Here is a 12,196-nt window from a genome sequence, read left to right on the forward strand (position 1 = left end):
CACATGTAAGGAAAGCACTGTACCACTGAAGTTCTTTAAACTTCTGATTTCCTTAAATATGTTTGTATATATTTGTAACTTATTTTTTGGTTCTAATAGACCATAGATAACGTATGATTGGTTTCATTGGTTTTATATAATAGAGTGAGGTCACAGAGCAGAAGATGTAACTACATCTTTTTTAACTTTGATTTTAACCACTAGTTTGCAGTGAAAATTGTAGGACACCCAGACATTTTGGGGATATCCTTACTTGAACACTCCTAACATTATAATCTGATTAAATGCCTCCTCTTAAAAAATGAAGGGATCTCATTATGTAGCCCTAACTGGCCTGGAACTTCCTCTGTAGATCAGGCTGGCCTCAAACTCGTAAGAGATCTACCTCCTTTGCCTTCTGAGTGCCAGGATGAAAGGCATGCGCCACCAGGCCTCTTTCTCTCTTAGTCTCTATTTCACTGGGTCTACCAGAGAATAACCACCAGCAGAGTTTTGACCTCACTGAAAACACGGCATGCCTTTATTTTGTCATTTGTTCCTGTTGATTCACCTAGTCTCTAAATCTTTGCTGGTTTATGCTCCTGTGAAAATTTCTAGAAAGGCCTACAACACCTGCCTGTCTTAGGAGCCTTGTGGGCTCTTGTGGTATCAATTTCATAAATCTCTTGTTTGGGGCTTACTCTATATTCTGTCTCTAGTCAATCGTAACACTGAAAAAGAATTAACTGTGCTTTGTAATACAATCTTGAGTTGTATGTTGTGGGAAAAATAAAATTACAAAAGAAATTTAAAACAATCTCCTTTGCATTTTCTCTTAGGTCTGCTGCCTATAATCTTCTGTGTGCCTTAACTTGTACCTTTAATTTAAAAATTGAGGGCCAGTTACTAGAGACATCAGGGTTATGCATCCCTGCCAACAACACCCTCTTTATTGTCTCAATCAGTAAGACGCTTGCAGCCAATGAGCCACACCTCACCTTAGAGTTTTTGGAAGAGTGTATTTCTGGATTTAGCAAATCTAGTAAGTAATGATTTTCTTTAATGCTCAAAATGATTCTAAGAAATTCAAAGAACTTTTTTTGTTTGGAAATTAACCAGTGGGCTTTCACTTACTTTATTTGTACTTTTTAAAAACTTTCCTCCTCCCCCCCTTTGGCCTGGGTACCCTGTAACTAAAGGAATTCTGAAAGAAAATCTTAGTGTGATGTACAGAGAAGCCTATCAGAACTCTGTCAGGAAGTTCAGGGAGCTGGGGGGTCCTCTTCCCTGCGCTTCAAGGATTTTCTTCTTTATTTCCACTACATGAACTTTAGTGTTTCTTCTCATAGACAGAAATTGAACACATCTCCTTGATTATTAAGGAAATAGTTACTTTTCTTTTCTATAGCTGATTTTGAACTATGGTTTTTATTGGACATTTGTGTTTCATAAAGAATGTCATGGTAGGTGATGCTAGATCCGGCATCAGTCCCATTAATTTGCTACCTTTTCTTTTTATCTGTCCACCTCCACACCCTGTAGTAGCATAGACGATGTTCTTCTCCTGGCTCCATTCCCGACATTTCCTTCTCTGTTTCGCCCTATAACACAAAAAGCTTTTTTCCCTGCATTCTTCATTCAAACACATTTCTTAATATTTTAGTATTAGGTTTTTAAATGCTTTTCACAAATCATTAAGATTATGTCAGATATGTTTTGTTCTGGTTTTTTTGTTTTTGGGGTTTTTTTAAATCAAGCAAAAGATGTAGGAGTGTAACTCTGATAAGAACTTGTATACGTTTGGCAAAAGAAGAAAAGTGCAAAGCTTTATTAATAACTAAATGTCTGAAGATATTTGAGTGTGTGAGCAGGCATGCTGTGTTCCTGTATAAACAGCTCTTGTGAAATCATTTCAGATTTAATCTAACCCCATCAAAGTAGCTATGGAATTTCAAATTTTCAAATGATTTTAAATTCTTGTGAAAATGAATAGCTGAGAAAATATTGAAAAGAAAGGAAATACAAATATTACAGATATCTTTACATCTGTACACATTATAATGACACAGTATCAAAACATGGATGTTCACAAATCAGCAGACAGATCGATCCACTTAAGAGAAGCAGACAGCTGAAACTTCACAAACTGCTTGGGAAGATGAAACCATCTAAAAGAGTTTAGGAAATGAGCTAAGTTAGGCCATTTACACAAAAGATACCAGAGTAAGTTCTGGTTATATTTAAGAGTTGAATATAAATCTAGAAGCGTTAATAAAAGAAGTGGGTACTTAGTTGCTTTTATGAAAGTAGAATAGGTAAAACAAACACACAAGATAGAAGCAGAGTAAATAATGAACAAATGTGCTTCATGAGACTTTCGAATACACAGAGTACAAATACAAAAAAAGAAAACAGTGAATGCCCAAACTAGAGCTGGAGATGACTTTGGAGAGACTGTGGAAAGCTGAGTGTCCTTAGTTGAGAAGAGCTCTGTCGGTTTGTGAGTCACAGAACCATGTCCATCATACTAAGAAAAGAATTTTTAAGTTTGTTACTTAAAAAATACATATTAAAAGTATTGTGAAATGACTGATTAGGTATCAGATTGAAAAATACTTTTAAGCCGGGCGGTGGTGGCGCACGCCTTTAATCCCAGCACTCGGGAGGCAGAGGCAGGCGGATCTCTGTGAGTTCGAGACCAGCCTGGTCTACAAGAGCTAGTTCCAGGACAGACTCCAAAACCACAGAGAAACCCTGTCTCGAAAAACCAAAAAAAAAAAAAAAAAAAAAAATACTTTTAAAGATTAAATCCTGATGGTCAATAGCATTGAAACAAGGATGATTTTTCTAGAAAGACTTTTAAGTAGATTAGACCCTTAAGAATATTCACATCTTCAGGAGCCAGCAAGGTGACTCAGTGGGTAAAGGTACTTGCCACAAAGCCTGGCAATCTGAGTTCAATCCCCAGAGCCCATGTTAAGGTGAAAAGGGGAAACCAACCCCACAAAGTTATCCTCTGACCTCCCCAGGGCTCTGCCCTCCCCCCACTTTTAAAAAGAATTAATGGTGAGATGTGTGTAGCATACTGTTTTTATGTTGATGTTTTAAAACTAAGGTCTATCTTGTTATAGTAAAGTGTGCGGGTATTAAGTGAGTAGGTGTTAATTGGTGAGCTTTGACAGTGGGTGCATCATGAAAGTGTCTTCTAAATCACAGCCCACAATATTTCTAGTGTCCAGAAACCTCTCTCAATACTACCCCTCACCAAAGTGACATTTTATGACCTCCATTGTCATGTATTCATTTTGCCTACTTTCCAATTTATTAAAGCTACTTAGTAGAAAAAAAGAGTTGGAAAATCAAACGAGCAAACAAATTAAGGTGCTGGTTCTCTTTAATAGAAAATATGATGCCATTAAAAGTGATTGGATCCAAAGTTTCAGTTTGGAAAAGTGAAGGTGGTGGCGCACACCTTTAATCCCAGCACTCAGGAGGCAGAGGCAGGCGGATCTCTGTGAGTTTGAGGCCAGCCTGGTCTGCAGAACAAGTTCCAGAAATGGCTCCATAGCTACTGAGAAACCCTGTCTCAAATAAATAAATAAATAAATAAATAAATAAAAAGTTTAAAGAATGGGTGGTAGTGGTAGTCACGTAACAATTTGAATGTACTTTATGCCACCAAACTATATACTTTAAAATGTTAGAATGGAATGGCCATGCATGGCAGTGTATACTTTTAATTCCAGCACTAGGGAGGCAAAGGCATGTGGAACTCTATGAGTTTGAGGACAGCCAGGGCTATGTAGAGAGACCCTATCTAAAATAAAACAACAACAACAAAATTTAAAGATTAGAATATGTTTCAGTACAGTTTTTTGTTTGTTTTTTCTGTTTTGAGACAAGTTTCTCTGTTGCCTTGGCTATCATAGAACTCACTCTGTAAATCAGGCTTGGTGTGGACCACTACTCCTGGTTTGGTTTACTGACTTTTAAAATTATTTCTTCAGCTGGGTGGTGTTGACACACACCCTTAATCCCAGCACTCCAAAAGCAGACAGCAAGCAGAGCTTTTGAGTTCAAGGCTATCCTGGTCTACAGAGTGAGTTTCAGGACAACCAAGGCTATATAGGCCTTGTCTCGAAAAAACCAAACAAGGAAAAAAATATTTTTTCAAAGCTTAGTATCTTTACCTCCTATCTAAATGTTTGTCCATTCTTTGCTTTCAGCCTCCCCTCCATTTCTTCATGGTAAAATCATTGCTGCGACTGGAGAGGTGGGCAGCAGTTATAAATACTAGCTGCTCTTCCAGAGGTCCTGGGTCTGTATAAATAAATACAAATAAAGCTTGCCTGAAGAACAGAGTGCAGAGCTAAGCCACAAGAGGCCAGGGAGTGGTGGCACACATTTTTAATCCCAGGACTTGGAAGACAGAGGCAGATGGATCTCTGTTAGTTCAAGGCCACCCTGAGCTACACAAAATTGATCCAGTCTAAAAGAAATTGTTGGAGGAAGGGCCACTTGTTGGTTCCTGGCCACTTAGCCCCAAAATAATTGAACAGAAACTATTCATTAAATCACTGCTTGGCCCATTATTTCTAGCTTTTTATTGGCTAACTCTTCCATATTAATTTAACCCATTTTTCTTAATCTGTGTATCACCACAAGGTTGTGGTCTACCAGCAAAGTTTCAGCACGTCTGTCCCTGGCAGTGGATCATGGCCTCTCCCTAACTCTGCCTTCCTTTTACCGTGCGATAGGCCAAGCCAGTTTCTTTATTTGTTAACCAATAAAAGCAACACATAAACAGAAGGACCTCCTACACCATTTCCCCTTTTCTGTTTAAACAAAAAGGAAGGCTTTAGCTTTAACATAGTAAAATTACATATAACAGAACAGGTATTAAGCAAGAAATATAGTTATAATATTTATATCTACTTTATCTTTTATCATAACTATGGAAAATTATAATTATTACTATCAATTCTTTAACTCTATCAAAGACTCCAGAAGGATATAATATTACCTAAGTAAACAGGAAGAGCATTTTAAGCAACTTCCAAAACTCTAGAATAGACAGAGATATCTTGCTACCTGGACAGTCACCCAAAGTTCTTTTGTGTACCGTTGGAGCATCCATATTTAGCCTACAGGCCCATAGTATCCAGCAGACTTTTCTATGAAGCAGGAAATTTTAAAGACAGTTCCACCTATATTGGCAGTTTGTCAGTCACTTTCTTCTGTGTCCTGCAGAATGTCTATTGAGTCTTTCATGAAGCAGGAACCCTGAAGTATCGTCTAACCTTTAGGCAAGTTTAGCAGTCATCTCTCTGTGGGTCCTGTATGTTCAGTTTATCAAGCAGTACAGGCAAGAACAGTTTCTTGCCCAAATGTCTAGCAAACTCCATAAGGAGCCTTTTTGATGCCCATCTTCCTCTTGAAGTAATTGGTGTTGCCAGGAGCAGATGTGTCTCATTGTCCATAAAAAGTCCTAAGTTATTAAAACATTTAAATGTCATATTTTGAAGGTCTCTGAAAGATTTGAAGAATACCTATATAACTGAAATATTTTTTTTAATTTATTTATTTTTATTTATTATTTGTTTATTATGTATAGTGTTCTGTCTGCATGTGTCCCTGCAGGCCAGAAGAGGGCACCAGATCAGATGGTTGTGAGCCACCATGTGGTTGCTGGGAATTGAACTCAGGACCTCTGGAAGAACATCCAGTGCTCTTAACCTCTGAGCCATCTCTCCAGCCCTGAAATATATTTTTATATATCTAGAAAACCTAACATAAGTACAAACTTGACTATTACAGATAAAAAGTACCTCATTTGACTGGGTTTTTTTAGTCAAATTGTTTGTATTCTTTTTCAGAGTTTTGAATTTTTCTTTTAATTGATCAGTGTCAGTCTGTAAAGACTTTATTATTTCTAAAAGTGCCTCATTTTGGGCCCTATTATCAAACCATGTTTTTAAGGAGAAAATATGGAGGACAAAACTAATCCCCAGAATCAAATATGATAGGAGGGAAATCATATAAACCTTACATGACATGTACATAGTATAAGTAAAAAAGCTAGTGAATTTTTGGATTCTTAGATTGTCATTTTTACTTTTAAATTATAAATTTATAATTTATATTTTTTTATTTTAAATCTTACCTGTGGTTGAGTTAGCTGGAGTAGGTGCAATAACCGTTACCTGCCAGTAGGTGTCACTGTGCACTTGTAGTCGTGTGGCTGATTTGAATCTGATTTTGGTGTCAAATACTGAAAGATGTTTAAATTAAAACAGTCATTTAGTGTAAATTACAGATTCTGTGCTCCCCAGGGGAGCTATTTGGCAGCCACATGGGACAGTCGGTGGAGGGAGGCGAGCACCTCCTGTTGGGGGCAGAGGGTATGTTGCCTGTGGTGGCAGTGGCAGCACTGGGCACGAATTCCTCAGCCTTTTTCTGCCTTGGCCTCCTGCATCTCTCCACCCACCTCAGACCCCGAAGTCAGCCAGTAGTGATTACTCAGGGCTGGGAATTTTATACCCAAAATGAACAGCATGGAGCCTGACCACGGCTTGCCCCATGTTGGGCGCCAACTGTAGAAATTAGTTCAATTCAGGAAATAACCAGGCTAGCTAAAGGATAAAACAATTATATTTTTGTTTATTATAAGGGGAAAACTCACAAAACAGAAACAAGAAGTCCAAGCTCAGCTGTGCCCCAGCAAGAATCACACAGACAGCGAGCACCTGGTTCATGCCCCAGTTTTCTCTCAGGCTCCAGAAAGACACACCTTAACTGGGATCCACCTCTTAAAGATAATTGGCTAACAAGGTTTCTCCATCAAGAAATAGCTCACACAAAGGTGATCCCAGCACTTGGGATCATAGGCCTTTAATCCTAGCACTAGGGTGGTGGAGACAGAAGTGATATGGCTGAAGGGAGAGAGGAATATAAGGCTCAGTGCAGTCTTAGGTTTGGTGGATACAGATGCAGTCTGAAGATATAGTCTGAGGTGCAGTCTGAGGACAGGATTACCCCTTTGGTCTGAAAATTCGGTAGAGGTAAAAGGTCTTTCCTGGTACTTGCTACACTGCTTCTTTGATCTCTCAGCTTTCACCTCCTGGCTCTGGGTTTTTATTATTAAGAACAATTAGAATTCATGCTACATGGATCTGATTCCCAACACCCATGTAATTGGCTTACAGTCATCTGTAACTCTTTTTTTTTTTTAATAAAAAATATTTATTTATTATGTGTACAGCATTCCTTCCATGTGTGCCCACAACCCAGAAGGGGGCGCCTGGTCTCATTATAGATGGCTGTGAGCCACCATGTGGTTGCTGGGAATTGAACTCAGGACCTCTGGAAGAGCAGTCAGTGCTCTTAACCACTGAGCCATTTCTCCAGCCCCTCATCTGTAACTCTTCTCCCAGGGGATCAGACACCCTCTTCCAGCCTCCTTGGGTACCAGTCAAGCATGTGGTGCACAGATATACATGTACACAAAATACTCATACACATAAAAATTAAAATTTTGTAATTTTCATTGACTATCTGTATTAATTCAGTATTTTTTCCACAGGTATTGAATTGAAGCACCTTTGTTTGGAATATATGACTCCATGGCTGTTAAATCTAGTTCGTTTTTGTAAACATAATGATGATGCTAAACGACAAAGGGTTACTGCCATCCTTGATAAGCTAATAACAATGACTATAAATGAGAAGCAGATGTACCCTTCTATTCAAGCGAAAATATGGGGAAGCCTTGGGCAGGTACTGAATTTGCACTGATACTCACCTAGTACCTCCTTGTGCTACTAACTCTTAGTGCCCACATTATACAGAGCATACCATTCTCTCCTTCAGAAGCATGCAGATACATTCCCAACCCTGCAAATAGTTAATGTATTTCAGAGCTCTCCTTGTTGTATAATTGTATAGAGTTTAACTGTAGAAACCTATTGTCATTTGTCATAAATAGTGTTTAAATATGTACCCCATTCCCTATACACCAGAGATCTCAGTAAATGCTTCTTAATGCTGTTGTTCAGAACATTTGGTTTCATTTACAATTGGAGCATAAGCTATGATACAACTTTCCTTAATCTGACAAAGGAAGTGCATATTATTCCTTAGAATAATCACTTAAGGAAGCAGTCCTTACTAGACAATGCTGTGAATGTCTAAATGACTATGGAGCCAATTTCCTGATTGTGTGATGTGGTTAAAGTCATTAGATTGGTCGTGTATTACTGTCTTAGATGAGCAGAGAGGCACTTTCTGAGTGACTGAAGATAGGCATGCACAGATATTTAAACTCTGAACACTGGTCTTAGTCTAAAGGAATCAGGGAGCAGCCTCCTACTGTCCTGGATAGTTTACAGGTCTCTAAGAATATAACTTTGAAAATCTGGAGGAAAACAGGGTGTCTCTACTTCTTGGACTCTTTTGAGTGTTTCTTCATTGAAAATTAAGCCATCAGTATGCTTGAAAACAGCAAGACTTTCCCTTGTTTCGCCAGATCACAGATCTGCTGGATGTTGTGCTTGACAGTTTCATCAAAACCAGTGCTACAGGAGGGTTAGGGTCTATCAAGGCTGAGGTGATGGCAGATACAGCTGTGGCTTTGGCTTCTGGAAATGTGAAATTGGTGTCAAGTAAGGTAACCACTTTTTCTGTACCTCTTGGATTATGCCATAGTACTTCTGTTTATCATCCTGAGAGTTTTTGTCTTGTAACTAGCTAAGGTTAAACTTACTTAAGTGGGGGGTATGGGTGTGTGTTCTGTGGCTTCTTATATGTAGAAGTCAAAGGATAACTTGTAGGAGTTAGTTCTCTCCTTCCGCCTGATGGGTCCCAAGGATCAAACCCAAGGTTTGGCTATCTGTTTTTTATAACAAATATCACTTAATGGCATGATGAACATTAACTATTTCTAGAAAATTTATCTACATATGTGTGTGCATGTAAACATACAGAGTATCCTGTTTTTCAGGAGTGTATGAGAGATATTCCAACATGCAACTTAGCCTGCTGAGCCATCTTATCAACCCTGAATTTATTTTTTTAAGATTTATTTTTCTTTTATGTGTGTGAGTGGACGTGTGTGTGTCCCACATGTGCTCATTTTCTGCAGAGGCCAGAAAATGGTGTTAGATCCCCTGCAACTGAAAATGCAGATGGTTGTTAGTTGCTATTTGGGTCCTGGAGACCAAAGTCCTCAGCAAGATCAGCCAATGCTTTTAACCTGAGCTCTCTCCAACCCCCTGAACTTTTTTTATGAAGAAACTTTTAGTCTCGTGTTTTTAAAACATGTTCTTCTTTACAGGTTATTGGACGGATGTGTAAAATAATAGACAAGACTTGCTTATCTCCAACTCCAACTTTAGAACAGCATTTAATGTGGGATGATATTGCTATTTTAGCCCGCTACATGCTGATGCTGTCCTTCAACAATTCCCTCGATGTGGCAGCTCATCTGCCCTATCTCTTCCATGTTGTCACGTTCTTAGTAGCCACGGGCCCCTTGTCCCTTCGAGCGTCCACACATGGATTGGTCATTAATATCATTCACTCTCTGTGTACTTGTTCACAACTTCATTTTAGTGGTAAGTTTCTAGAAGGTAATCTGGTTTTGTTGTTGTTAATGTTGTTTTCGTTTTTAAAGACAGGAGAAGGTAATCTTTTTTTTTTTTTTTTAACTAGGTCTTTTCTCAGTTTTACCTTACCTGACTGTTGTAGGTTTATTACTGTGATTGTATCATCTCACCAGGCATAGAAGCAGTAATTTGAAATTCTATCAAAGAAGAAAATAATAAAAATTATTTCCATGCCATGGAAAGCTATAATAAAAGTTTTCTATGTTTCATGCAGATAGTCATAATTATCATCTAGTCTGAAAGCTTGTTGTAAGGTGATAGTGCTGCATTACTGGTGCCAGGATGTTATTTAACTGCTAATATAATAACATCTAGAGATTTGACTCAGGCAGCACAGCTGTGTGATGTCTGCATGATATTTAAATTTTCTTGAATTCAAGATGAAACGTAACACTTTAGAATTAAAATTTTGATTATTTTCTTTTTCTTTTACAGAAGAGACCAAGCAAGTTTTAAGGCTCAGTCTAACAGAATTCTCATTACCCAAATTTTACTTACTGTTTGGCATTAGCAAAGTTAAGTCAGCTGCTGTCATCGCCTTCCGTTCCAGTTACCGGGACCGATCTTTCTCCCCAGGCTCCTATGAGAGGGAGACTTTTGCTTTGACATCCCTGGAAACAGTCACCGAGGCTTTATTGGAGATCATGGAGGTACAGAAGGGAAAATGACAAGAAACTAAACTAAAATCATATTTAAAATATGTAATATGTAGGGTGTAGTGGCATAAACCTTTAATCTTAGCATTCAGGAGACAGAGGCAGGTGGATTTCTGTGAGTTTCAAGCCAACTGAGTGTATTAGGGAATTCTGGGCCAGGCAGGGTACATAGTAATACTTTGTCTGAAAAATAATTTTCTGATATATAGAGGAAATGCTGGTTCGTTCTGCTATATTAAACATAGAACTTAAGGTATTTCTTTAAAATGTGTTCATTTTTTAGAGTAATTTTACTTTGTGTGTATAAATGCTTTGCCTACATGTTTGTTTGTGCGCCACATGTCGTGCCCAAGGGTCAGAAGAGGAGGACATCAGATTCCCTAGACCTGGAGTTATGGTTATGAACCACTTTGTGGATTCTGGGAACAGAACCTATATTCTCTTCAAGAACATCAAGTGCTCTTAGCTGCTGAGCCATCTCGCCAATCCCTGGAATGTGTTTTTTATAATAAATATCACTTAATGACATGATGAACATAAATATTTCTAGAAACATTCATGTACATATATATATGTATATGTGTATATATATAAACATACAGAGTATCCTGTTTTTCAGGCATGTATGAGAGATATTCCAACATGCAAGTGGCTGGATCAGTGGACAGAACTAGCACAAAGGTGTGTCCTAAGTTAAACAAACTGTAAAAGTATGTGTATTGTTGAAAATAGCTCTTGCAGCATAATTTAATTAGTCTTGTATTTATTGTGTACATAAACAAAGATTTTTATAAGTTCTTTGACTTTTTAATTTCAGATTTGCATTTCAGTACAACCCATCCCTGCAGCCAAGAGCTCTTGTGGTGTTTGGCTGTATTAGCAAACGTGTGTCTCACGGGCAGATAAAGCAGATTATCCGAATTCTTAGCAAGGTACTTACTCTATTTTACATAAAGATTTGTCCCAAATTATAAACTATAACTTCCAGTTTTTAAAAACAATCAAAATTTAAGTAATATATCTTGAAACAATTTTTTCCTTACTGTAATTCTTTGAAGTGATGAAATATTATCAGGAGAAAATACCTTTAAGTTCAATGTGGTGACGAAGGCCTTTAACCCCAGCACTCTGGATACAGAGGCAGATGGATCTCTGTGAGTTTGAGGCCAACCTGGTCTATACAGTGAGTTCCAGAGTAGCCAGCACTACATAATAGAGAGAACTTGTCTCAAAAATAACAAAAAAAGAAAAATACCTTTTAAAAAGAATGTTTGGCTTTTTTTTTCTAATCAAGTATACTTAATAGTCTATCAGTTCTCAAAGCCTTATAGCCTTATATAAAGCTACATAGCTCATAATTAATATAATAATGCTCTTCTTACTAGAATGTAATATAGAAATATTTTCAAAATAAGAAACCAATTATACAGTGTTCACCATTTTTAGAAATAGTTTGTCAAATAAACTACTTGTCAAATACCTAAATGTGTCTCAGCTAAATCTGAGAGTCATTGTAGGAGCTGATGTTTTATTTCCATGAAAAGTCAAATAAAGATTTCTGTTTTCCTGAAAGGCGCTTGAAAGCTGCTTAAAAGGTCCTGACACGTACAACAGTCAAGTTCTAATAGAAGCCACAGTGATAGCCCTGACCAAACTACAGCCGCTTCTCAATAAGGTGATGATCGTATCGAGCATGAGTTTATTCATTTTGGGTATTGTTACCATGTGTCTTTTCTTGTACAGAGTTTAGAAAATATGGTGAATTGAAAAGAGTTTATAAAGAAGAAATTATAGTCAAAGTGGAGTGATGTTGCTGGGCCCTAACGTCTTTCTTGTTGGAGGGGAGGTTATGGTGAGAAGGGGTAGTGTCAGCGTCTCAGACACTGACAGTCAGAAGGC

At 37.8% G+C, this 12,196-nt stretch overlaps 1 protein-coding gene across 6 annotated transcripts in view; it reads left to right on the forward strand.

The window, feature by feature from the left end:
- The window catches only part of Nf1 (neurofibromin 1), a 258,116-nt gene that overhangs the window by 204,182 nt on the left and 41,738 nt on the right, over positions 1 to 12,196 (forward strand). For all 6 annotated transcript variants that reach the window (XM_057774561.1, XM_057774566.1, XM_057774564.1 and 3 more), the window contains 8 exons: positions 819 to 1,021; positions 7,562 to 7,755; positions 8,504 to 8,644; positions 9,311 to 9,590; positions 10,077 to 10,291; positions 10,917 to 10,978; positions 11,115 to 11,229; positions 11,871 to 11,972. In XM_057774561.1, the coding sequence (XP_057630544.1) occupies positions 819 to 1,021; positions 7,562 to 7,755; positions 8,504 to 8,644; positions 9,311 to 9,590; positions 10,077 to 10,291; positions 10,917 to 10,978; positions 11,115 to 11,229; positions 11,871 to 11,972 (1,312 nt within the window). The remainder of the gene's footprint in view (positions 1 to 818; positions 1,022 to 7,561; positions 7,756 to 8,503; positions 8,645 to 9,310; positions 9,591 to 10,076; positions 10,292 to 10,916; positions 10,979 to 11,114; positions 11,230 to 11,870; positions 11,973 to 12,196) is intronic.

This window comes from Chionomys nivalis, chromosome 7 (genome assembly GCF_950005125.1).
Source record: "Chionomys nivalis chromosome 7, mChiNiv1.1, whole genome shotgun sequence".
NCBI lineage: Eukaryota > Metazoa > Chordata > Mammalia > Rodentia > Cricetidae > Chionomys > Chionomys nivalis.